Source organism: Sardina pilchardus, chromosome 8, assembly GCF_963854185.1.
Source record: "Sardina pilchardus chromosome 8, fSarPil1.1, whole genome shotgun sequence".
Classification (NCBI taxonomy): Eukaryota; Metazoa; Chordata; class Actinopteri; order Clupeiformes; family Clupeidae; genus Sardina; species Sardina pilchardus.
The window spans coordinates 3,529,417-3,556,916 of record NC_085001.1 but is presented as its reverse complement, the minus strand read 5'-3'; the positions used below and the strand labels follow the sequence as shown (position 1 = coordinate 3,556,916).

The following is a 27,500-nucleotide window of genomic DNA, read 5'->3' as shown; positions in this document are numbered from 1 at the left end:
CAGAGTGTGTTCCAGCCACTTTACTGTAGTTTATGCTCTAAGGGGGGAATTCTCCCATGCATGTAAGGGTGCATAAGGGTGCATAAGGGTGCGTAAGTCCAAAAAACCGCGCAACTACGCACGTTTCCCTCTGAGCGGATTCTGCCATCCACTTAAGTTGGCAATTTACGCGTGGTACAGACAGTTGCGCGTTTTGGGTGGAGCAACCCCAAAATCTGGGCGTTTCTTATACACAACTCTTGCGCGCATTCTGCCATGGCTTAAGCACTTTTCCAGCTTACGCACTCTGGAGGGCTGGAATAAGGTCGAGCGCCACTACAAGGTGAAACAGCATATTGCTCATGTCGGCAGAAGGCCTAGTTCTAAATACATGTAGGCAACACGGAATTTACAAATTGACATTACAGTATCAAATGTGATGCTTATCAGCTGATACAGCTTCATGTTTTCCGCATTACAGTGTCACACGGTGCCATATTTCGCGCCATTACCTTCACTGGCTTCATAGGCTACATTGTTAAATAGTGAAAATCCCGTTATAATCACCCACTTTCTGTATTGGATCTTACCGATTATGTATCTTCAGTTTTAACTTGACGAGAAGTCATTATCCCATTGCATACTTCGTTCGACTCTGTCCGTTTCTTTCCAACTTCACTGAATACATCCATACATTTGCACAGACGTCTGCACTATAGTGGAGCAGCATAGTTTATTCTCTCGTCTTTTAATTTGTTTATAATGGAGATTGAACTCGTTATGTCAGTCTCTCTACTGTGTTCGAAGTTGCAGATGTCAGTCTACATGTCTTAGCAGCATAGATACATTGATATTATGCGAGGCAGCTGCCAGCGAAACCTTTTTGTCAACCGTGAGTTTTTGAATTATAAATCTACACACCTCAAGTCTTGACTCTTTATAAACAAACGTCAAAGCAAAAGTGAAATTTCGTGAAGTAATTTCTTTGTTAAGCTATGTGATGATACACCATTTTACTGTAGGCAGTTCTTTATTCAGTTCACCTTGCATACGTTTTCAAAATCAAAGACTGGTTGGTGTTCTTTCTGGATTTAAATGGCATTCGGGTCAATGAGAAAGTCCACGTTCCACGTTTTCATATCAGCCTAAATTAAGGAGGTGGTAGATTAGTCTGGTTCTTTTTTTAAAATAAATCACGCCTCTTTCATAAGCCCGCCTTGAATCCGACTTTGCGGGGTGTGGGTGTGACAGGAGCGGAGATGGGAGAATCCGCTTAACAGAGAGACGCGCAACAGAACCGCGTAAAAAAAAGCTTACGCGCGAATGGGAGAATTCCCCCCTAAATGCCAATCTAACCCCACTTCCTTTTCTCAGTCTCTTGACCACACACACACGCACGCACCCACACACACACACATGCACAAACACACACGCACAAACACACACAATGCACACATACTATATGCAAACAAACAGACACGGATGAAAGCACCCCCCTCCCCCACATGCACACAAACAGACACACATGAACACAAGCACACGCACATGCCTTCACACCCACACACAAGCATGCACACACACACGCACACGCACACACACACACATGATTGCATGCACGTTGCATGCAGCAGCCAGACTTTCTTTACGATAGATAGATAGATAGGCTACTTTATTGATCCCCATAGAGAAATTCATGATGATTCGCGGTAAACAGCAGCGATGATTAATAAATGTTTTTTTTTTTTTTTTTTTTTTTCACTGAGCGAAAAATATTAAGCCCAAGTCATCTGCAAATATTTTCGACCCGGACCCGGCCCAAACCCGCGGGTTTGCATGTGTGTGTGTGTTTGTTTGTGTGTGTGTGACGGCTACGCCACCATCCTTACCCTACCTGTCCTCCCCAGAGTTGTGATGAATTAAAACTCTTGATGTAATTGGCAACATGGGCGGCAGTGGATCAGGAAGTAGAGGAGTCGTCCAGCAACCGAAGGGCTGCCCAACTCCTCCTAAGCCTGTTGAAGTGTCCATGAGTAACCCTAAAGCCCCTTGCATGGCATGTGTATGTGTATGTGTATGTGTATGTGTGTATGTGTGTGTGTGTGTGTGTGTGTGTGTGTGTGTGTGTGTGTGTGTGTGAATGGGTAAATGTGAGGCACAAAGTGCTTTGGCAAAAAAGTGCTATACAAATGCAGTCCTATTTACCAGCATCATGCCTCTAAATCCTGTCACAAAGTGATATCAGGCCTGTATATAGCTCATATAAATATATACATGCAATAAACATGAAGTTAAAGGTGGCCATTTTGATTAACTGACTTCATAACATTTGTCAAACAGCACAGTCCTCTCCCGCCCCGCCCCACCCTCCTCCTCCTGATAGTTCTGATGAAGCAAAACTCTCAACTCTCACTCTGCTGCTGCTTCTCAGAGTGTGTGCTTGGCGTCTGTGGGAGATTAAAAAAAAAAAAAAAAAAATGGCTGATTCGACCTCCCTGAAGAAGATCTGCTCTCGTCATAAGAAGAAGCTTGAAATATTTTGTCGTACTGATCAGATTTCTATCTGCTCTCAGTGCAAGATGGACGAACATAAGGGTCATGACACAGTCTCCGCTGCCGAAGAAAGGAAAACCAAACAGGTGAGTCATGAAGCTACACCTGTTTTACAACCTCAATTCTGAATGGCTACTAGCTACCATGTTTATTTTTTAATTATATACCAGTATGACCAAGTGGACAAACTGATATGTGATCTAAATTGGCATAATACAGCAAATGTGAGGATCTGTATAACCAGTGTTGGGGAGTAACGGAATACATGTAACGGCGTTACTTATTCAGAATACAAATTATGAGTAACTGTATTCCGTTACAGTTACAATGTAAATAGTTGGTATGTAGAATACAGTTACATTGTTGAAATCTATGGATTACATGACGATACTTCTCTGTTTTCTAAGTTTATTCACTCTCTAAATAAATTAAGGCAACTCCATGCATTTCCCAGATGAAATTGTTTCCATGTTTAAATCCAAGCTGGGACGGAACTGGGCCACATCTACCACAACATTCGGCACGGATCTGCATAATGGACCTGTTCCGGCGTCCAAACGCACATCGGTCCAAAATTGTTTTGGATCCGTTTGACGGATCTGCGGCAGATATGAACTTGCACTCGTTCAGGTCCGCCCCAGATAGAAAAAACACACCTAACACGACATCCAGCACGGATCTGAATAGTGGACCTGATCCGGCGTCCAAAAGCACATCGGTCCAAAATTGTTTTGGATCCGTTTTACTGATCTGGTGCTAATAAGGGCTAAGATTGCTCCCAACAAACAAGATAACGTCCCGGCGATGATTCAGAGCATTTTAAAGAACGTATTTTGTCACCGTGACGTAAAAAGAGGAAAAATCTACTTTCCACGACTTTCACCCAACTTACTTCTGTGCCGTTTAACTTTTCCCCCCAAGTAGTTCTGTGACGGATCATATGGCGTTCGGTGATTATCCATGGGAGTGAAACACCTGACATTATCGTTAAGTTGACATTGGCCTACAGCAATTGTTAACAATTACGTACATTATTTGAGTATATTATATTAATTTATCTTACCTGTGAATGCGGCTTGTAGGATGATGATCACGTCTAGATGCTTAATCGATTCTTGAGTTAGCTGGACATTTATACCCGGTTAGGTCTAATACTTTCACGACTACAGTGTATTTTCCCCCTAATAAATGACTAAGTCAATGGTCAGATCTAGTAATGTTATTGTTCAAAACATCAGTGGAGTAGGTTAGCCTATAAGCTAATATCCCAACCACATTGTTTCAAAATTCAAAACGAATATTTGCAATGCATGCTGGGAAGCAAACCTCAACAAAGTAGGCCTACACAAAATATAATTAAAGTTATCAGAGAATGTTTAGGTCATATTTTATATCTAAACCATGAGGTTTATAAAGTCATACAATTGTGATAAGCATTATCCTTAATTCTTCTGCAAAGTTGTTTATAGTGGTGACCAGTTGGGGATGTTGTGAATGTCTGCCTAAAGTCATATGTACTGTAATATGGGACCTGTATTGCAGATCCGTACCACACACAAGAAGCGGACCCGTACCACACATAAGAGGCGGAACCGCATTGCAGATCCGTACCACACAATAAGCGGACCCATACCACACACAAGAAAAGTACCATACACAAAAAAAGTATATATTCTATTCTAAGAGGCCGTACCACACACAAAAAAAGTATATATGCTATTCTAAGAGGCAGAACCGTATTGCAGATCCGTACCACACACAATAAGCGGACCCGTACCACACATAAGAGGCGGTTACTGATTGCAGATCCGTACCACACACAATAAGCGAACCCGTACAGGTCCGCTTCTTGTGTGTGGTAGGCCTACAGATTTGCAATACGGGTCTGCTTATTGTGTGTGGTACGGGTCCGCTTATTGTGGGTGGTACCGGGTGGTACGGATCTGCAATACGGGTCCGCTTATTGTCGGGTGGTACGGGTCTGCTTCTTGTGTGTGGTACGGATCTGCAATAGGGCTCGGGCACACGCCTTGCATTCTAGGAATATAGCCACCATGTTGGTAGCGTACCGAACGTAATATCCATTCATTCAGTTGCAGAAGACAAGAAGCAGAAATATAGTATTAGCGATTCTTTTACTCTTGCGATCGTGGGTTGCGCTGTTACACCCCACTACACAGCAACATACGACCAAGAAGGCAAAAACTAAGTAACAGGAACACACTAATAGGTGGGAGTAAATCCATAGTAAACTAAGGAGTGAGGCTGCCAATATGGCTGTGCCCGTGAAGTTTTCACGTCATGATCCCGAGCCCTATTCATGGGTTTCATCAGGTCCCTTTCCACAGGTGTATAAAATCAAGCACCTTAAGGCTAGCTTACATTGCACGATTTTGGCCTGTTTTAACAGTCGGCGACTAAATTTCCAAAATCGGGCGGAAATCTTGGGAGTTGTACTAGAATCGCAGCGCGCACCCATCATCTAAATCGTTTAGTGTAAGGTGTCAATCTTAGCGGTTATAAGTCTGTCGAAGGCAGTGTTTTTCTAGTTTTGCCGTTACGACAATATCAAACATGTTTGATATTATTGGAAGTCTTTTCAGCCGTGGCTCATGCAAATAGTGACGTGAACATTAAAAACCAATAGTAACCTCTCGCGAACACGAAAACAGGAAGGGGCAAAATAGGCGACAGCTGTAGCCTATATGATTATTTGTTATTCATTTCTTATAATTTATTAGTCGGCTATTCTACGAGACAGAACAACTCTGTTAGTGATGTCACACATCAAACAATGCTGCAGAAACGCGAAAAAATTACTTTGATATGAGTAGGCTATCATGTGAGTTCCTGTTAATGATGACGTGTAGCCTATTGCACGATGGAAATAATTTGAAGGAATCTAGCAGCAGTCTTGTAAATAGTGACCCACAGTCTTTGCACAATCCTAATCTGAGACTGGCCTGTGACTAAAAACTCAATGAATTGTCTTTAGATGTGAGAGGGTCTGAGACTGTAGTCATTCAAAAATCTTTTCCAAATCTTTGCAAAGTCTGTCAATGTATTTTAATTATCAATGCAGACTGCATGGTGCTTGATACACCTGTGCAAAGGGACCTGATGAAACCCATGAATACGGGTCTGCTTCTTGTGTGTGGTACGGATCTGCAATACGGGTCCGTTTATTGTGTGTTTGTGGCACGGGTCCTCTTATTCTGTGTTGTACGGATCTGCAATACGGGTCCGCCTCTTGTGTGTGCTACGGGTCCGCTTCTTGTGTGTGGTACGGATCTGCAATACGGGTCCGTTTATTGTGTGTGGCACGGGATCTGCTTATTCTGTGTTGTACGGATCTGCAATGCAGGTCCGCTTATTGTGTGTGGGCCACATCTGGCCCACAGTCAGATACCGTAGGTCCGCTACATGCGGATCTAAAGGCTTTTATGAGGATCCGGCCCAAAGGAAATTGTTATCTGGGCAGTCTTTGCTAATCAATAAACAAATCCTAGTTCACATGTTGATTTAGACCTACTGTATAATAAAACCCATCTCTATAGGCACTGCATTCTGTTTTTTCCATTCCATCTTAAAATAGCTTATGGGTTATTTATTTCTAAGTAGATCTAGGCTACATTTACGTTTTAAAATTAATTATGGTACAGCCTATGACAGCAAATTATTCTTGCGAGTAGAATAGCCTATTTAACATGCGTTTTTTGATTGTCATTAAGCAATCACAGTCATTTTAAGAGCACTGATAGGCTATACAGTATAGTATTTACACTTTCAGGTAATTTGCATCCTACCTGTCATACATCTGCGCCCCTCACTTTTATTGGGTTGATCTAAAATCTCACAGGCACACCTTATATTTTCTATAAGCCCCTGTTCCAACTTGAAGAAGAATCTTAAAGCGGTAGTAGTAAAGAAGTAGTAAATTAGCCTGAGGAAGACGCCTGCTTTAGATTTACTGGTCACCTGGCTATTTTATAGTTGTATCAGGTAGCTTAGTTGAATTCACATTCTCCTATGTGGGCCGCATTCAGCCATTTGGAACAGAAGAACACACCAGAATAGGCCTAAACTGGATTTGATGGGCTCATTCCTACACTTATAAAAAATGCAATTCAATGCGGAAGTAATCCAAGTATTCGGAATACGTTACTCAGATTGAGTAACGTAACGGAATACGTTACAAATTACATTTTTGGGCATGTATTTTGTATTCTGTAACGGAATACGTTTTGAAAGTATCCTTCCCAACACTGTGTATAACGCAATCAACTTAAAGGACTCAAAGGACATAAACCCAACCCAAAGGCTGAATCTTCTGTACATCTGAGATTGTTAACTGCCTCCACACATAGATGCAGGAAATAAATAGCTGAAGCCGTGCTGGCGGGTTTTCATGGTAACAGCCATCTCAGGCATGTGGAAAGATTGGTTTAGAAGACTACGGTCAAGCACTCCTGAGCACACTCATAGCAACCATGAGCCTACAATGATTTTGGAGCAGGGTGGCTATTTCACTTCAAGACCAGTTTTTATTTTTACAGTTGGAGTTTTAGAGAATGAAATGTCCCATTTTTGCCCAATATAGGATTTTAGCTGCTCAACAGTGTCTGGTCTTAATTGTGTTTTTCATTTAGTGTTATACCCAATTTCACAGGTCTTAACTGCATAGGACTCTCTTTCTATGAAGCTATGCTGTTGTTATATGTGCAGAATCTATTGTGCTGCTGTTTTCCTGAAATGTTAAAGGGTCTTCCTGGCTGTATACCTGTGCACCTCATTCAGAATGTATTGTACAGTAGCTTGCCAGGTATACAGTACCTGTGCACCTCATTCAGAATGTATTGTACAGTAGCTTGCCAGGTATACCTGTGCACATCATTCAGAATGTATTGTACAGTAGCTTGCCAGGTATACAGTACTTGTGTACATCATTCAGAATGTATTGTACAGTAGCTTGCCAGGTATACAGTACCTGTGCACCTCATTCAGAATGTATTGTACAGTAGCTTGCCAGGTATACCTGTGCACATCATTCAGAATGTATTGTAGCGTGCCAGGTATACAGTACTTGTGTACATCATTTAGAATGTATTGTAGCGTGCCAGGTATACAGTACCTACAGTATGTACATCATTTAGAATGTATTGTAGCGTGCCAGGTATACAGTACCTGTGCATATCATTCAGAATGTATTGTAGTGTGCCAGGTATACAGTACCTGTGTACATCATTCAGAATGTATTGTAGCGTGCCAGGTATACCTGTGCACATCATTCAGAATGTATTGTAGCGTGCCAGGTATACCTGTGCACATCATTCAGAATGTATTGTAGCGTGCCAGGTATACCTGTGCACATCATTCAGAATGTATTGTAGCGTGCCAGGTATACAGTACCTACAGTATGTACATCATTCAGAATGTATTGTAGCGTGCCAGGTATACAGTACCTGTGCACATCATTCAGAATGTATTGTACAGTAGCTTGCCAGGTATACCTGTGCACATCATTCAGAATGTATTGTACAGTAGCTTGCCAGGTATACAGTACCTGTGCACCTCATTCAGAATGTATTGTACAGTAGCTTGCCAGGTATACCTGTGCACATCATTCAGAATGTATTGTAGCGTGCCAGGTATACAGTACCTACAGTATGTACATCATTTAGAATGTATTGTAGCGTGCCAGGTATACCTGTGCACATCATTCAGAATGTATTGTAGCGTGCCAGGTATACCTGTGCACATCATTCAGAATGTATTGTAGCGTGCCAGGTATACAGTACCTACAGTATGTACATCATTCAGAATGTATTGTAGCGTGCCAGGTATACAGTACCTGTGCACATCATTCAGAATGTATTGTAGCGTGCCAGGTATACAGTACCTGTGCACATCATTCAGAATGTATTGTAGCGTGCCAGGTATACAGTACCTGTGTACATCATTCAGAATGCATTGTAGCTTACTAGATGTGCAAGATGCCCATGCCATAGGCACTAATGCACCTCCATTCCGTCACCTGGGCTTTGGGCTGAACTGAACACACTAAGTTGGATAGTCCCTCTCTTCTTTAGCCCAGAGGATACAGAGTCCATCCAATATTTGATTCATTCTTGTTGTAAATAATTCCCTGAATTCTATGAATAGTTTAATTATATATTAATATCAATATAGATATTGTAATCCCCGAAAGGAACAGCGAGTGTTGTCCTTCTATACAGACTGCACAAAAGGTCCAATGTATTGACCGGTTCTGAGTCAGCAGATCAAAGATTAGCTAGCATAGGAAATCTAACAGAACTGACTGCATTACTTCAGTGTCAGTGTAACTTGTCAGTAAAACTAAACATGGTGAGACATGTTTTTGTTTGGCATAGACTTAAGACTACAGGAAGCAATGGAGGGAAACAAGTAGGCCTACAGTAAGGTGACAGCCTACAAACACAGGATTTGTGTTCCGTCACAAATATTGTGTTAAACATACACAGTGCTGCATGTACAGTAAGGGCCCTGTTCATGTTGTACAGCACTTTTCCTGACATTTTGAATCTGTTAAAAGGCACAAAGGTACAGTTTAGAACATGCTCTTATAGCACAACCTGCCATAATCGCCAGGTGGCTAACTCATGTCAGACAGCACTGATTTTCTTCATGTTTTTCCCGGCCGACCGTATTTTTAAACATGACCAACTGAGCTCTGTGTTCAAATTGGCCGGATTTCTCCTTTAATGGCCCTTTAGGCATGTATTCACAATCATTTACAATTACTTGCTTTTCTCTACAGTATGCAAAACACATTTAATTACCCATGTTGTGTAGGAAAATGTGTGACACATACACTTGTCTTAAGTGTGTGTGCAATTGTATCAACAGGGGGAGCTGAAGGAGACCCAGAGGAGATTCCAGCAGAGAATCCAGCAAAGTGAGAAGGAGATGCAGGAGCTGAGGAAGGCCGTGGAGGAGAGGACCAACGTGAGTGATAGTCAGAGGATACTTTCAGAAGTAACAAATAAAAAAGAAGACATAAAACACACACAGGGTAATAGTACAGTATTTAAAAAGTAATACATAAATAAAACTAAAATACATAAATAAAACTACTTTAAGGGCCATAATGCAGACCCCACCTGTGCAGACCACAGAGCTTGACATACCCCCTTGTAGTATTAATAGTTCTACACAAACAGAGGTGGAAAAAGTAGGCTATTAAATATGGTACTCAAGTTAAAGTACCAATACTTTGCTGAAATATTACTCAAGTACAAGTTAAAATACCCATCTGATGTACTCAAGTAAAAGTAAAAAGTACTTCATTTAAAATGCACTTTAAGTAAAAGTTACTTTTTTTTAATTTATGGGGCCTTTTATCTAAGGCAGCCATGTTGGTGCGCCCATAGTGTATCACTGTAGCTGCTGTGCTGCTTTAGCTTACTGGCTTCAGCAGATCAAGCTACAGTAGCGACAGTACACCTTTAGAAATTGATATCTATGTGAAAAATCGCCGTAAAGTTCTCCTTTAAAACCTGTTAGGAGACGGGTAGCCTTTTACGGCACAATTTGAAATCCAGATTATGCTCCTACTCAAAGGGGTTCATGTGCAGTAAACATTTCATTCTCAGTATACATTTTGGATGGTCAAAGGTTCTATGGGGAGTTTCTATAGGGCATTTTAAAAATGCATGAGCATATCTTGGCAAATAATGGTCTACCCTACAGTATTCATTTCATGCTATATTGATCTACTTTTGCACCCAGCTAGTGTTCAATGTTCATTTCCACCGCTGTATATTTTTATTTTACCTGAATATTAATTTTAAGCATCGCTAGCTGGCTAGTGGATCGCTAATTGTTGTGCTGTTGGTGCAATGTCTTTCTCCAAGAAAGTCAAGTCGGTCAAGTACCGACTTATAAATGACTAATAAATTACTAATGATGAACAAACTATTAACTAATAGGTAACAAATTATTAATATACAGATTTAAAAAAATACTTAATACAAAACACAAAAACGTACTCAGTAGCCTACAGTAACTTGAGTAAATGTATTTCACTACTTTCCACCTCTGCACACAAATAGTTAAATCTAAGAGATAATCTGGTAGCTGTAACTCTTGAGCTGTAAATGAGGCGTTACACTCTGACTATGTCCATTCTATTCTATTAGAATGACAGGGCAGCTACTTCACAAAATCCCAACCTAAGGACAGCAACTGTAAGGAACAATTAGTACTCACCCCGAGGAGTGTGGACTGAGTAATGAACATGAACCCTAACCCTAACCCTTACCACAAACCACACCCAGATATACAGTAGTACACCGACTACATAGTACACTGCATAGTCTGCACAATCTTGGGGAATGAGAAGAGTCTAAATTAGTAATAAGTTATAACCGAATCCTCGGGCCAGATTGTTGTGAGCCCAGTGTGCCTCAGCTGCCATCTCTACAGCACACACAGAACCACTCCGAAACACTTTCAGCTTCACCTCCCTCTGTGTGTCTCCTGCCCTCCTCTTTGTGTGTCTCCTAACAGAGCTCTGCAGCAGTGGAGGACAGTGAGAGGGTCTTCACTGAGATGATCCGCTCCATTGAGAGAAAGCGACGTGAGGTGACAGAGCTGATCAGAGCCCAAGAGGCTGAGGTGAAGCAGGCTGAAGAACATCTGAAGCAACTGGAGCAGGAGATTAATGAGCTGAAGCAGAGTGATGCTGAACTGGAGGAGTTTACAAGCACAGAGGATGACATCTATTTCCTTGAGGTAATAATGACCTGTCCTCCTGAAACTGATATTTAAAAGTGTCAGCTTATTTTGTTGATTTGTTGTTTGTTGTATTTAGTTTACTAGTGCAGTGCCCGTGCAAACAATGTTTTCCAAGAAACGTGTTGCCCAATGACGTTGATGCAGGTAGATCATGTTAGATTGGTGATGAGAATCAGGCCCGTGCTGTTAGAGCTTTTTACTCTTTGCAAGGTACAGTAATAAAAAAGTGAAGGGGAAAGGCGTTTGAGTTGCAGCTAATGGCTATTAGACACATTACATACCCGTGCGTTTTTGCTGTTGTTGGGAAATGATAGCCTAAAGCTAACCGCATGCATGGCCCGTCTATGCCATGGCCATGCCAGTGCTATGAAGCGCAAGGCAACCGCGGTTGTTGATGAGTAGCCTATGCAACGTTACGTGACTTTAAAGGGATATTCCGCCATTTTTGGAAATACGCTCATTTCCCACCTCCCCTCGAGCAAAACAATCGATATTTACCTTGTTCCCGTTCATCCAGCCATTCTGTGAGTCTGGCGATACTACTTTTAGCTTCAGCCTAGCATAGATCACTGAATCGGATTAGACCATTAGCTTCTCGCCTGCTAGCTTCATGTTTAAAAGTGACTAAGATTTCTGATAATTTTCCCATTTAAAACGTGTCTCCTCTCAAGTTAGAAAGTGCAATAAGACCAACTGAAAATGAAACCTGGCGTTTTTCTAGGCTGATTTGACATGGAACTACACTCTCATCTGGCGTAATAATCAAGGCAACTTGAGGCGCAGTGATATCGTACGCAGCATCTGAAAATAGTCCCCATAGACATCAAGCAGTAGTAGTGCCAGTAGCTGCAAGTTGCCTTGATTATTACGCCAGATGAGAATGTAGTTCCATGTCAAATCAGCCTAGAAAAACGGCAGGTTTCATTTTCAGTTGGTCTTATTGCACTTTCTAACTTGAGAGGACACACGTTTTAAATGGGAAAATTACCAGAAATATTAGTCACTTTTAAACATGAAGCTAGCAGGCGAGAAGCTAATGGTCTAATCCGATTCAATGATCTATGCTAGGCTGAAGCTAAAAGTTGTATCGCCAGACTCACAGAATGGCTGGATGAACGGGAACAAGGTAAATATCGATTGTTTTGCTCGAGGGAAGGTGGAAAATGAGCGTATTTCCACAAATGGCGGAATATCCCTTTAACAGCCTGCTTACCAACATGGGTGCATGTGTGTCGGACTCAGCATGTTAATCCAACATGAACAATCTTGAAACGGTCCGTTGTTTACGTGAGAAATCGTAATTTCCATGAACACGGAGTTTGTCAGCGAAATAGGCTTTTTTGTTTCTATGCTGGAGTAAGTGAGAGTGAGGGGGAGTGGCTAGTGCAGAGAGCGGTAGAATTGTGGGATTGCGGCAGAGTTGTATTTTGTTTAATTTAATGATATCTTTGTCATTTTATGTCCGAACATGACCAAACTTTGCACTGCACTCACGCATGTCATTAGCAATACATGTGTCAAATTTCAGGTCAGTTGGATGAGTGGTTTGAGAGTTATGCGTGGAACACACAGACAGACAGACAGAGTGACACACAGACAGACGTTCCTTGCATTAATAGATAGATAGATAGATAGATAGATAGATAGATAGATAGATAGATAGATAGATAGATAGATACCTTTACGGGCAACACATGACATATCTCTATATAAACAGTTTGCAATACAATCTTTATACTGTATGTGCTGCATAATTTGTGGTGAGGTCATTAATAGTTTCTATTGTTTTACATTCAGCACAGTTTGTATACAAAATCTATACACACCTAAACCCATTAATGCTAGTTATGCCCCACAGCACAAACCTACAGTCATGGTTGAAATTGTTGGCACCCATGCTAAAGTTGACTAAAAAGATTTTAATGGCTTAAGTAATAAAATTAGGAAAAATCCTACCTCTAAGGACACCAATTTTCTTTGTGAATGAATAATGTATCATAAATAAATAAATGTTCTTCCCAAAATACCGAGGTCAAAAATATTGGCACCCCTATGTAACCCTATGATTGATGTTTGATGCTCATTGAACTCAATGCAAATCAAACAAGCTAATAGGCTAACTGAACAAAACTGAACAAAACACCATGCCTATCTCTAGGTATGGTGAAGGGTGTGTGATGATGTGGGTCAATTTTAGTTCTAAAGACCAAGGGAACTTTATCAGGATGCATAGTATCCTGGATCCATGAAATAAGTGGCCTTTAAAAATAAAAAAACTGCCTAACCCTATGTGTTAAATTCCCATAGGGTTACATAGGGGTGCCAATATTTTTCACCCCAGTATTTTGGGAAGAACATTTATTTATTTATGATACATTATTCATTCACAAAGAAAATTGGTGTGTCCTTAAAGGTTGGATTTTTCCTAATTTTATTACTTAAGCCATTAAAATCAATTTCCAAAAGATGATTTTATATTCCTCTTTTTAGTCAACTTTAGCATGGGGTGCCAACAATTTCAACCATGACTGTATTTTATCTAATGATGTATGCAGCCTTTGGGGAAACAGCTCTGACTGAATATCCAGGTGGCCTGTCTCATTCTGTGTGCTTCTCTCTGCAGAATGTTGTGTCAGCCACTGGTGCTCCTTGTAGAACAGTTTCAACTAGAATGACAGTGTAACCTGCGTTGTGTGGAACCACCGCGGTCCAGCCCTGCACACGCCCGGACTCGAACCCGCGAGACAGCAGCACCTCGGATCGGGAGTCGAGCGCGCTAACAATCCAGCTAAAAGCCCAGACTACTAGCTTTCATGCCAGCAGCGCTCTTGAAGCGTCGGGGAGTGAGGTTTACCAACGTTCCACAGCATAGCTAACCAGCTAGCACCCGTTACAACAGCACAATAAACTAAACTGACTGATTTCACTCATGATGCAGTCTGATAAAACACAACCCTGACTGAATATTCAGCTGCTCTGTCTCATTTTTTCTCTGTAGAATATCCCCTCCATCCCAGAAATCCCTCCCCCCAAACACAGCATGACCTTCAGCCAGAGTTTCTCTCTGGAGGCTCTGGAGGAATCTCTCTCTACACTGAAGGTGCAGCTGAAGGAGGAGCTGGAAGGCATCGTCAAGCAGGAAGGTTGGATAAACATCTAAAACCGACATGATCATAAACTACACACACACACACACACGCGCGCGCGCACACACACAGTGATACTATAGCCTTGTGGTCTAAGAGAAGCAGGTTTTGGTATAAAATATGTTTATTTGAATCAGCGGATATATAACACCCAAGAAAAATAACCAATATTAAATGCAAAAACAAAGACACAACATAGACTAGACAAAATAGAAAGAAACGCGGAGTCACACATTGATTACAATAAGCTGCACAATCTTCCATAACACTCACAGCAGTGTCAGGAACACACAACATGTACAATCCAGAGATCCTCAACAAGTGCAACCCAGAGAGCTGGCTCTTGAGCACAAGATTTACAAGATTGTACATGACAATGAACTTGAATTGAATTTGAACTTGAACACACTGGGTGGTATCTTCAAGCAGGAAGTAACAAAGATATCCGAAGCAGATTATTTAAAAAAAAACATCTGCATCTGATACAAGAAATAGCCAAGATACCTACAACAGGTTGCACAAAAAGCTATAATTGACACAACTAGACACAACTACTTCCTGGTCAAATGCCTATAGTGACAGATAAAGCAACAACTACACAGTTCTGATCAAGTGGAAATGTGACAAGCATGCTTGGACAAAGACCCATGCTTATCTCTTCCCACACACAGTATATGGAGGATGTAAGAATGGCAGAAAAATCCATAAGTACCACTATTGGAGAGTTATATTTAAAAAAAGGTAATCTTGGGCCCACCGAGTCCCCCAAATCTTCAAAAGTGACCTCACTGCTAATAGATTATGTAGAGGGGATGCAAATAAAAGCCTTTCCAGTCATTGAATAACAAATGTAACTGGTATCATTCAGTCTTTACAATGTGAGTTAAATGGCATGTCATTGAGTTACATGCCCTTCTACAGCTGAAACAGAACTTTCTTTCAAATATCAGGCCTTTTACAGATGCTATAAACAAATATCTCCCAGAGGTTGAGGACACATGAAGATAATATGCCAAGCAAGATGTGTGTTGGTTTGTTCTGTTGATCCTGGGTGATGAGTGTCTGTGTTGGTTCCCAGATACTGATCCAGTCAGAAGAACAAGCAGTAATGAGATGATACCACCAGACAGTAAGTATTTAGTGACTGACTGATTCTAATAGTGCAACAGTTTAGCAAAGACATAAGTTTAGTTAGTTTCTCTGAATCTTTGTATCTTTAAAAACCTTCTCTCAGCTGCCAAACCAGAGGTATGAGGGTGTGTCTGGGCCATAGAGTTAAGAAATTAAGGCCCTTGATATGTTATGCATGAAAATGTCTGAAGACTTTAATGAAGGGTGTAAGAGAAAAAAGGAAATACACTAGATCTTGAAGTGTATCTATAAAAGCAGCAAATACACTATAGGTCTTTAAGTGTATAAAAGCAGCAAATACACTAGATCTTTAAATGTATCTAGAAACAGCAAATGCACTAGATAATTAAATGTATGTATGAAAATAGACAAAGGCAGAAGCTGACAGAGATCAGAGATAGAGGTAGAATTCAGCTTTAATAAACAGCAACCTTAAAATGTGCTCCAACCAGTAGATTCCACCGATCACTTCTGCACTAGTCTTGTGATAATGAATTGATTGAGGTGGGTTAGAAATGAATGTCCTAAACATGCCCTTAGTGAAGGTAAAGGAATCTTGAATGAGTGCACCTCCATTTTTGCTTGTCAGTTGGAGGTTGGAGGTTGGAGGCCTTTAAGATTTAAACACAGTAGCTGGGGGCTTACGTAGAAGGAGGAAAGGTGTGTAATTATGAAAATAATTAAATGCATGCAAAGTGCAGCCTTTACTCCTTTTCTGTTATAAGTTATAAGGTCACAGGTTTATGAGTAGTTTTGTCCAGCACTCTAAAATGAATTGATTGAAGCCTGCTCGTATAGCTGTGCATAATGATATTCATGCCAGGGGTAGTCATGTTGGTCATGACTAATAGTGTAAGATGATTCATTAACTAGACAAAGTGACTTATAAATGAGTTGTACCCAGTTGGATTTGGTAATTCAGTGTATAATATGCCAACTTATTTGACCCCTTTGCTCTGCAGTTTTGTTGGGTTAAGGAATTTATTAAAATGGTTCCATTACATTCAAATGAATCATCATTTATCTGCCACTGTTATCCAGAGAGACTCAGAGTAAACTAACTACAGGAACTACTGCAGCAACTTGGGGTTAGGTGCCCTGCTCAGAGGCACAATGGTGGCAGCCCCTGGGATCAAACTCACAACCTTTAGGTGTTCCATTTGGAAGCTCCTGAAGCACTAGACCAACAGCCCCCACATCTGAAGGTGTTCTGAACCTGCTCTCCCCATCCTGATGAAGATCAGTGATGCTTGAATGAGTGCATCTCCATCTTCACTTTGGTTCAAGTTTGGTTAGTTACAGTATAATGCATTTCTTCTTTCTCAGTGTCTGATGTGCAGGCTGTTTTTACTGAGCCAGTAACCAGAGAGGAGTTCTTAAAGTGTAAGTGGGTCTGGTCTACAAACACTGAGACAAACATGTACACACATACATTACAGTCATTCATTCATTCAAGTATTTGTGGAAACACACACGCACACACCCACGCACACACGCACCCACACACCCACCCACACACACACACACACACACACACACACACACACACACACACACACACACACACACACACACACACACACACACACACACACACACACACACACACACACATACATACACACACACATACATAAAACTACAAATGTAACTTTGTCCACCCTTCTTCCTCATCAGACTCCTGTCACTTCACACTGGATCCAAACACAGCGCACAGAATCCTCCATCTGTCTGAGGGGAACAGGAGAGTGGAGTGCAGAGCTGAGCTCCAGTCATATCCTGATCATCCAGAGAGATTTGATGGGTGGTATCAGGTGCTGTGTAGAGAGGGTGTGTCTGGACGCTGCTACTGGGAGGTGGAGTGGAGTGGGCAGCATGCTCATATAGCCGTCTCATATAAAAGCATCAGCAGGAAAGGAGCGGGTGATGAGTGTTGGTTTGGATGGAATGATCAGTCCTGGAAGCTGCAACGCTCCGGCTCCGACTGCTGTTTCAGGCACAATAGTAAAGAGACTGAACTCCCTCTAGTGGCCAGCTCCAGAATAGGAGTGCATGTGGATCACAGGGCAGGAACTCTGGCCTTCTACAGCATCTCTGACACAATGACCCTCCTACACAGAGAACAGACCACATTCACTCACACACTCTACCCTGGGTTTTATATAGGCCTTGGATCATCAGTGAAGCTGTTATAACACACACCATATAGAGCAGGACAGAAATGTAAAGACCTCAGATACAGATATGCTGTTATCATACACACACACACACACACACACACACACACACACACACACACACACACACAAGCTGCCTGAGATTCTGTGTTCTAGGGGAGAAACAGACCAAATCCACTCCCTCATCTCTGGACCCCAGCAGATATTACAGCGTCTGCACCTCTGCTGGAACACACATCAGCACACCACACATACACTATTGGGTGGGAAATGTGTTGATGAGCCCAGTGTTTCACCCCCTCTGGTCCTCTCCCACAATCCATTTCCTCTCCCTCCTGCTCCCCCTAACCCTCCTTCCCCTCTCCCAGGTGTTCAGGCCTTTAGGCCCTCTGTGATTGGACACACATCTGATGGAAAGTCTGATATGAAGCAAGTTATATTTCAATGACTAGAAGGAAATCTGTGCAAGTAGTATTCAACAAATTATGTAAAACATAATGAATAATAATTGCTTCTAATACATGTGATATGTACTGGGTTTTACAGTGTGTTTTTGTGAAATTCACATGTTAAATAAGTTAATAAAAAAGTATGCATGATCACTTTTTTAAGTCATTACTGAATTTGCTTATCTTAGGACATGTGGCAATGATAACAAGAAAGATCATAAAGACCAATAAAACCCTTGAAAACTATCAATCTTGCATGCATGTCTATGAGAAAGACAACATTAGATGATGTACTGCCTTGATAATGTACCGTCTATATAGAATGTTGTCAAACAGAACACTCTACAATCCGTCTGACTCTGATAGCTACATTTACATGGACAGTTTTTTGTCATTCCGATTAAACTATTCCGATTGAACATTTTTGCGCCGTCTGTTTACATGGGCTACATTCTATTCCGATCAGACGTCTGTAAGCGCTTTAGAATCTTTGATCGGAATATCCGTTGTTTGCTACTTTTCATTGAGAAGATATTACGGTCAATCCGAATGACCGTATACATGAGCGTTCATTCGGAATAATGGACTAGCCTACACCACCTCCAGTGGCGTCACCAGCCGATTTTACCGGGGCTTCAGCCCGGGGTAATTTGAGCCGAGCCCGGGGTATTTTTTTTTAATGCTTGCATATCAGCCAGTTTAAAAATCAACCAGCATTTGCCTGGTGCTAAATGTTGAGCACCACTAAGTAGTACAAGCAAGCTATCGATAGGCATCACAATACATCACTAGCTACACGTTTCTACATGGGCTAGCCCAGTGTTTCTCAATATGGGTACCGGGCCGCGAGAAGATTATTACCATCGGGCCACCGGCCGACCCGCCTTCTCAAAGAGACGCACCATGCGGCCGCGGCAGCACCCATTCTTTTCGGTCATATTGCTGCGAGATATTTTCGCACAGAAATAACAGGCATATCATATGAAACTACGTAACCTGGCCTTTCCAGTGGCACTAGCCACTAGTTTCTATGATAAACGGTTCGCGAGATACTTAGCGTTGAAAATTACAGTTACATACAAAAATGAATGTCACATGCAGTTCTGCGTCATACCCATTCTTCTCTGTGAAATATCTCATGATATCGTTACTGCCCTATGGCAAACTGCATATCAAAATAAACAGGAGATCCTACTGATTCCAATGGCGTGTATAATTAGCGGTAATCACGAGAAATCCTTTTTTGAAATCACATCAAATTTCTGCATTTTTTCATACCTCCCCATTTCCCCCACTTCAAAATAATTTATTTTTCCTATCAGAAGTTGTATTCAGACCCTTGTTTGTCATATAGCCATGGCAGATGCTTGGTATGAATCGTTGGTAGGACTATGTGTTTGTCTAAACACATTCTGAGAGGAGCATAGGCTAGGCTTAAAAGTTCTCTGCTTAAACTTCGAAAAGGAAAATTGTATGTTTTGATTTAGACCTACAATAGGCTATATCTACTCAGACTCCTTGTCATCCACTGGTAGTACACTGTAGTGTGTCTCTGGATAGTGTAAGCTTATGGGTAGTTGTAACAGCTATAGTCAGATAAGCCTAATTTTTCTCTCAGTGCTCTTCCTATAAGTAGACTATCTTGTGTTCCTTGTAAAAAAATACAATGTAGGATTATAACATAATAGGCTACTGTAGATCCTCCATTGCCTTCTTCATTTCGCGCACCCCTTAAAAAAATTTCGGCGCGCGCATCAACACACATCCCAGGGGCTAAGCCCAGGTTGTCCTTAAAGTCTAGAAACGCCCCTGACCACCTCTTCTATTCCGATTACATTTCTGATCGGATCAGGATTTTCATTCCGATTGAGGTGTTTATATGACTATTTTTATTCCGATTGAGCTGTTTTTTCCGTTTCTAATCGGAATAGAAGTGTCCATGTAAACGGGGCTAATGTTGAAATCATCTGTGTTCTGTGGGAGAGCAGAGACTCACCCTGAGTGGCTGCATGTGTGCAATGGAGCTGATGTGTGTGTCTACACTTATGGGATGTTGGTAACGGGTAGACGTGTGATTCTATGAAAATAAATAATTTTGCAGATTTATGTTGGTGATGACATATCCTCCACATACTGTACGCACATTATCTTGTATGGCAGTTTTCAAATTAACTTAAAAGTAACATTCTAGGAAGTGTTATGCTTTCTACAGGACATTCTTATCTACTTGTATGTGTTGTTGATATTTTAACCGAAACTGTATTGATTAATTGCTCATTCCCAGTAGGTGTTCAGGGAGTCATATCTCCAGTAGGCAAAAGAAGGTTTACAGCAGGGCTCTCCAACCTTTTTGGGAAGGAGGGCTACCGGAAGGAGCTGAGATTATATGGAGGGCTACTCATTTGAAACACAGCCCCTCACCCCTTTCTTGTGAGGTCCTTGTGTTGGGTGGCAGCAGCATGGAGGTGGTTGAGGATCTCGACTTCTCTCGGAGGAAGACAACCAATGCCGAGCAGCTGACCGTGGCCCAAGTGTTGGCTCCGGGTCTGATGCAACGAGCAAGTGTCATGGCTTTGGTCATTATTATTATTACCTCCGCCAAGGAGGTTATGTTTTCATCGGGGTTTGTCTGTTTGTTTGTCTGTTTTGTCTGTTTGTTAGGAAAAGGCAGGAAGGGGTCGCACTCTGAAAAAATATAGTCTTTGCTGAAGAAGATTATTTTACAGGGTGAGCAGATGTTTCAGCCATTAGGCTAATGGATGGATTTTGATGAAATTTTAGTGATCTGTATCACCGTTTGGATTCAGGAGGCGGTTATGTTTTTCGTGTGGCGGTGTAATGGCATGGTATGGCCACATGGTGGCGATCTGAATAGTTTAGGTTCAAATGTATGACAACCAAGGGAGAACAATGCAGGCGGAGGTCTGTGCTCTCTGAGTGCTTTTCTAGGTTTTTTGTTGTTGTTTAAAAAGTGTTTAGATGAAAAGTGTTTAGTTGTTGTTTAAATGAAAAGTGAGAGATGCAGACCGAACCCTAACGACACGTTTGTTAGCCTTTGTCTTGTTTTTCAACAGGTTGGCGTGATCGACGCCAGGGTGCTGAAGGCCACGGCCGACAGGGTGGTGCAGGTCCGTGGAACACCTTGTGAATTAAGGGTATTTGAAATGTGCGATGCCACAGAACAGACGGAACTGAGTGTGTGGGACGAGCTGATCCTGTCTGTGCAGGAGGGGAGGTCCTACCGGCTCAGCACATCACCACCAGGAAGGAGGGAGACCGGACCGTACTGACCACCACCCCGTCCACGCTGGTCACGACCACCGCCGAGGTGGGTCAGCTCGCTGTCCTGAGGCCTGCGTCTGCCAGGGGCGAGGAGTTTGTCTGCGGACGTGTGACCGGGGTCAAGATCGTGGCCAAGCCGAGGTGCCGAGGTGCCAGGACAGCCTGGCGGCCAGGTGCTCCACGCTCCGCTGCGAGCGCTGAGTCATCCTCCAGCGAACATCATCACCTGCTCTGGAGTGGTGGTAGTGGTCGGCTGAAACGGGGAGGAGCGGTCAATGTCCTTGACCAACTCTGCTGTGTGAGGGACAACTTCCTCTCCAGCTGTGCGCACGACGGCGCTGCTTTGGAGGAGTCGGTCATGGCGCATTCGGAGGTGGAGGTCACCGTCAGCGGGGATGGCTTGGTTCTCCGTTCCGGCGGTTCTGTTGAAGCAGCAGAGCCATCAACTGAGCAGCAGAATGTGTTAATGTGTTAAGTCAGGAGACGGGTCTGTCATGAAGCAGGAGAGTGTGCTGATGTGCTGAGTCAGAGTCAGGAGACGGGTCTGTCATGAAGCAGGAGAGTGTGCTGATGTGCTGAGTCAGAGTCAGGAGACGGGTCTGTCATGAAGCAGGAGAGTGTGCTGATGTGCTGAGTCAGAGTCAGGAGACGAGTCTGTCATGAAGCAGGAGAGTGTGCTGATGTGCTGAGTCAGAGTCAGGAGACGGGTCTGTCATGAAGCAGTAGAGTGTGCTGATTCACCCGAGGGTTTGAAATCCGGATTGCCAACTTTGACTCAGGAAGAAGGTGGGGGAGGGGATACACTGCTCCACAGTATTTTGAAAGTGATTGCAGTACCAGTGTTGGCCAAAATCCTACATACGGTTCCTTTTATGTATACTTATATTGTCTCATATCTATCTATCTATCTATCTATCTATCTATCTATCTGTCTATCAACAGTATCTATCTATCTATCTATCTATCTATGTATCTATCTATCTATTTCCTGCTTTTATGTGTAGCCTGGGGACACCCAGACCTTCACAATTGTACAACAGGGAGTGGGTCTTGTACAACATGGAGTGGGTCTTTTCACATTCAGAGTTCTTTTCACTGGAATTAAGGGGCCAAGCCCAGCTTGAGGATGGCCCCTTCCTGTTCCAACATGACTACACCAGTGCACAAAGCAAGGTCCATAAAGACATGGATGACAGAGTTTGGTGTGGATTAACTTGACTTGCCTGCACAGAGTCCTGACCTCAATACTCAACCCAATAGAACACCTTGGGATGAATTAGAGCATTGGCAGCATAAAGGGAAAGCAAGGTCCAAACAGGTTTCCAAGAAGGTTCAGTCAAAATCACAAGTAAAAAAAACAGGCTTTGGTCAAAAACAGTAAATACAATACAGCATGAGCACACGTGAGAACCCACACGTGACACGAGACATGACAATCTGGCAAAGAGTGTTCCTCCTGGCACTGCTGAAAAGCTATATTGCTATGGTGACGAGGAGAGTGGCAACAGGGGTGGCAGCACAAGCGCTGATTCATTTCTTTTTTAAAAATCACTTTAAATTCCGTTGTACCTGTAACAATGACAATAAAGACCTATTCTATTATATTATGTTCTTCTACATGAAAGATATTATGTGTAGGCTAATATAATGCAGTATACTTTTCTTATGCGAGTCAATTTATTATACTACTAATTTCTTCATCAAGAATAGCATTTAATTTTGCAATGTCATATGTACAGTATAATGTCAAACGTTGAACTTCTGCATTCAAGTGTGTGTGTGTGTGTGTGTGTGTGTGTGTGTGTGTGTGTGTGTGTGGGCCTAGGCCTACTCATTCATATAAAGTCAGTCCTAAATGTCTGGCTCCTTCAGTTGCATAACATTTTGATAATCAATATTGCTTTGCAGACTTTGGGATCTGTTTCAAACTTCATAATATTACCTCTAGATGGACCGATTAGTTGTGTCCTATGCTATATAGGCTATGGGCTATGTTGTCAATATGCTAGATTACATTTTAGACTTGAATATACCTACACATTTTTTATGTTTTGGTATTTCCTTATTCATGGGAAACAGCACACAGCCCCGGCTATGAAATAAAAGTGTTAATGATAAAAACGTCCACGCAGCTTGTTATGTTATTCTTCATTAACAAAAAACAAAGTGGCTCAAACTTTGACCTCAGCACAAGTTGGCTACGGAAGAAGGAAGCTTGTCAATTTGTTTTAGAAGAAACGAAAGTAAAAGAAAACTATTTCAGTAGCTTCGTGTAGGCTAGTGTTCAGTTAACGCCTAAAATCATGGCAGAAGCGTTTTCAAGCAAAGACGATATTTTAATGTGTCCGGTTTGTTTGGATCTACTGAAGGATCCAGTGACTCTTAACTGTGGACACAATTACTGCACGGGCTGCATTAAGGGCTGCTGGGATCAGGAAGATCAGAAGGGAGTCTACAGCTGCCCCCAATGCAGACAGACCTTCAGTCCAAGACCCGTTTTAAACAGAAATAACGTTGTTGCAGAACTTGTGGAACAAATAAGAAAGACCAAAATCGAAGCTCCTGTTCTGTTCGCTGCAGGACCTGGAGATGTGGAGTGCGATGTCTGCATTGGAAGAAAACTCAAAGCCGTGAAGTCCTGTCTGGATTGTCTGTTGTCTTACTGTGAAAGTCACTTCAAAGTTCACAATGATATGAATCCAGGAAGAAAACACTCAGTGATTGATGCCACAGGCCAGCTACAGGAGAGGATCTGCCCCCGTCATCAGAAGGTGTTTGAAATATTTTGTCGTACGGATCAGAGTTGTATCTGCCTTATGTGCACGATGGATGAACATAGAGGCCATGATACAGTCACAGCTGCTGCAGAACGAACTGACAAACAGGTGAGTACGGGAACTGCACTGCCACTTGCGTCATCATTTCATTTGACAGGTCTGATATCCTAATTACAAGAGCATACTTGAGACGGGTTAATGATCTTTGATTAGGCTATACTTAGAGTGATTGTCGGCAGATTCTCTTTGTCATTAGAGAAAACTCAAATTAGGAAATCATTGCAGGTGCAAAGGACATGTAAAATCTTTCATACACACACAAAAGGTCCAATGTTTTCGTCCCTTAGTCTGTTTGACTTGTCTTAAATGTTAACCAGTTTTCCAACTAGCTCATGATGTTTTCACAATATTACTGTATGTGTTCACCATGAGACTATCACCGTATGCGGTAACTGATATCATTGATTTGGGAGAAACTGTAAAAAGACAGGCCATTCATTTACACAAAAGTGTAAATGAATGACCTATCAGATCTATTTAAATTCCTGCAACAGTGATCAATGTGTGCCCCCTTGGAAAAACGTAATGCCTGTCCGTCAGTTGGTGTCTGCTGCTGGCTCTGACCTTTTTGCATTGTGTTTGTTTACAGTTTTTGCCCGTTGCTTGAACACTACCTTTCACATCTATGTAAAATTGAAACTTTACTATCAGTACCTAAACTCTGCTATCAAAACCTAACAATCTTGTCAAAATATAACTCTGGCGACAAAATGAAACACACTTGCATCATATGCATACACTCTCAGATCAGGAGGAACACTCTAGTCTACTTTAAAACATATTTGCTTGAATACCTTTTGCAAAACTTCGCTCATTGTGCCAAAACTCTAAACACACGTAAACATGACACAACACTGGGAAATATACCATTCACATCACCATTTCCAATGGCAAAACTGAGGGCTTTTTGTAGATGGCTGATTGGTGTTCAGTTTTGCAAGCAAGTGCGTTTTTGTGTATTTGAGAGGTTGCAATTACCCGATGTGTTTTGTATTTTGGATATGTTTAACAAATAGTACTCTGAGATTTCATTTTTGAACAAAGTGTCTTATATGACCAAGTAGTAGTAGTATGCAGGACCAAGTGTGTCGCATAAAGGAGTAAGTGTGTTGCAGAATTGCAACTAGAGTGCAAAGCAGCACTTTTGTTTAAGGTATAGGTACATGTGTTTGAGATATGGCAACAAAACTTCAAGTTGTGTTACTTTAGTCTAAGTATGGGTCTATAGTGTTCAAGCAACGGGCAAAAACTTTAATTTAAAATGTATTGGCTGATATACAGTACATGTAGCCTGCCGGTTACATCAGTTTTTGAAAAACTCAGATATCGAAATCGGTATTGGCCTTCAAATTCCCATATCGGTCAGGCTCTATAGGAGATGATATCGGTCAGGCTCTATAGGAGATGGAGACAAATTGACACACACTCACACTGGCATTCACACACAGGTATCCACACGCATAGACAGACAGACACACACAAACACACACACACACACACACACACACACACACACACACACACACACACACACATACACACACACACACACACACACACACACACACACACACAAACACACACATGCACAGACACACACTCGCATCTACGCACGCCGACACAGACGCATGCACACGCACACACACACACACACACACACTCACACACATAGGCTACTGTACACACACACAGACATGCACATACAAGACAAGTTGAAAAGCATGATTTATTGTCGCATACAGGTCTGAGCGGCGGTCATATTTTGTACCGCTATGCAGTACATCTAGTTGATATCATTGTTATGACAAATGAATAGGAGGCATACTTAGGTATGTTTGCTTTATTATCAACAGAAGCATTTGGGACAGACCCAGAGGAGATTCCAGCAGAGAATCCAGGAGAGAGAGAAGGAGCTGCAGGAGCTGAGGAAGGCTGTGGAGACTCTCAAGGTGAGTACAGGGAAAACTGTAGCGGGCTGATGGAAGTTTCAACTCTCAAATGTTATTATCGTGGATGTTTTATTGAAGTGCTATTACAAGATCACGACATAATATGATGGGTGACAACGGTTGAGCAGATCAACACATGGCATGTGCTGAATTTATGATAATAGTAAACACGTGTAAAGCAAACCAAGTGGTAATTTGGCTTACTGTAAGTCTATAATATGGATGCTGGGGAATGTGAAGGGTTAATATTAGTAGTTTCACCTCCTGATTCCTCCCTCGGGCCAGATTGTTGTGAGCCCAGTGAGTAACTGAGCCTCTGCTGCAACAAAGAACCACTGACACCATCAAACACTTTCAGCTTCAGCTCCCTCTGTGTGTCTCCTGCCCTCCTCTTTGTGTGTCTCCTAACAGAGCTCAGCACAGACAGCAGTGGAGGACAGTGAGAGCATCTTCACTGAGATGATCCGCTCCATTGAGAGAAGGCGCTCTGAGGTGACAGAGCTGATCAGAGGTCAGGAGAAGGCTGAGGTGAGTCGGGCTGAAGGACTCCTGAAGAGACTGGAGCAGGAGATTGCTGAGCTGAAGAGGAGAGATGCTGAACTGGAGCAGCTTTCACACACAGAGGATCACATCCATTTCCTCAAGGTAACACTGACCTGCCCTCCTGAAACTGGAATTAATTTAAAATTATATGAGAGTATATAAAGCGTTTAGCTGATACATTGACCTGCCCTCCTGAAACTGAACTTATTAATTCTATAAATTATTGAGTTGATAATATATTTGATATATGTCCAAATGAACAGTGTGTAATAAAGTCTGTGTGTGAGCTATATGTGAAGAGGTAAACCATAGATCGTATTGCTTTAAATGCAGGATGTACAGTATGTATCTAACACGAATATCTGCATTATTACACACACGCACGCACCCACGCACGCACGCACGCACGCACACACAATCCATCCTATCTGCAGCCTTTGGTTAAACGGCCCTGACTGAATATTCAGAGAGTTTGTCTCCACTTTTATTTATTTTTCTCTGTAGAAAGTCCCTTCAATCAGAGAATCTCCTCGCTCTAAAGATTTACCCAGCATGACCCTCAGCCAAAGTTTTTCTCTTGAGGCTGTGAAGGAATCTGTCTCCCTAATGAAGGCACAACTCGATAACATCTTCAAGCAGGAAGGAGCCAAGATATCTGCAGCAGGTTGGACAGACTTCT

General features: G+C 42.1%; 2 protein-coding genes across 5 annotated transcripts in view; both read left to right on the top strand.

Annotated features, from left to right (window-relative positions):
- The first annotated feature begins 2,409 nt into the window (after positions 1–2,409).
- Positions 2,410–18,363, top strand: LOC134088424 (tripartite motif-containing protein 16-like). The gene is made up of 7 exons (XM_062542386.1): positions 2,410–2,615; positions 9,418–9,516; positions 11,080–11,304; positions 14,306–14,450; positions 15,532–15,582; positions 16,911–16,967; positions 17,262–18,363. Exons 1-7 carry the CDS (start codon positions 2,454–2,456, stop codon positions 17,777–17,779), a joined length of 1,257 nt encoding a protein of 418 aa, XP_062398370.1. The 5' UTR covers positions 2,410–2,453; the 3' UTR covers positions 17,780–18,363.
- A 5,371-nt stretch (positions 18,364–23,734) lies between these two features.
- LOC134088421 (tripartite motif-containing protein 16-like) overlaps positions 23,735–27,500 on the top strand; it is a 17,828-nt gene continuing 14,062 nt past the window's right edge. For all 4 annotated transcript variants that reach the window (XM_062542377.1, XM_062542378.1, XM_062542380.1 and 1 more), the window contains exons 1-4: positions 23,735–24,377; positions 26,183–26,278; positions 26,690–26,923; positions 27,326–27,485. In XM_062542377.1, coding sequence (XP_062398361.1) covers positions 23,796–24,377; positions 26,183–26,278; positions 26,690–26,923; positions 27,326–27,485 — 1,072 coding nt within the window. In that variant the 5' untranslated portion in view covers positions 23,735–23,795. The remainder of the gene's footprint in view (positions 24,378–26,182; positions 26,279–26,689; positions 26,924–27,325; positions 27,486–27,500) is intronic.

Coding starts and splice junctions, on each gene's coding strand:
- LOC134088424 (XM_062542386.1), top strand. CDS start 2,454: ATGGCTGATTCGACCTCCCTGAAGAAGATCTGCTCTCGTCATAAGAAG. Junction 9,517..11,079: donor CCGTGGAGGAGAGGACCAAC/GTGAGTGATAGT, acceptor GTCTCCTAACAG/AGCTCTGCAGCAGTGGAGGA. Junction 15,583..16,910: donor TGAGATGATACCACCAGACA/GTAAGTATTTAG, acceptor CTTCTTTCTCAG/TGTCTGATGTGCAGGCTGTT.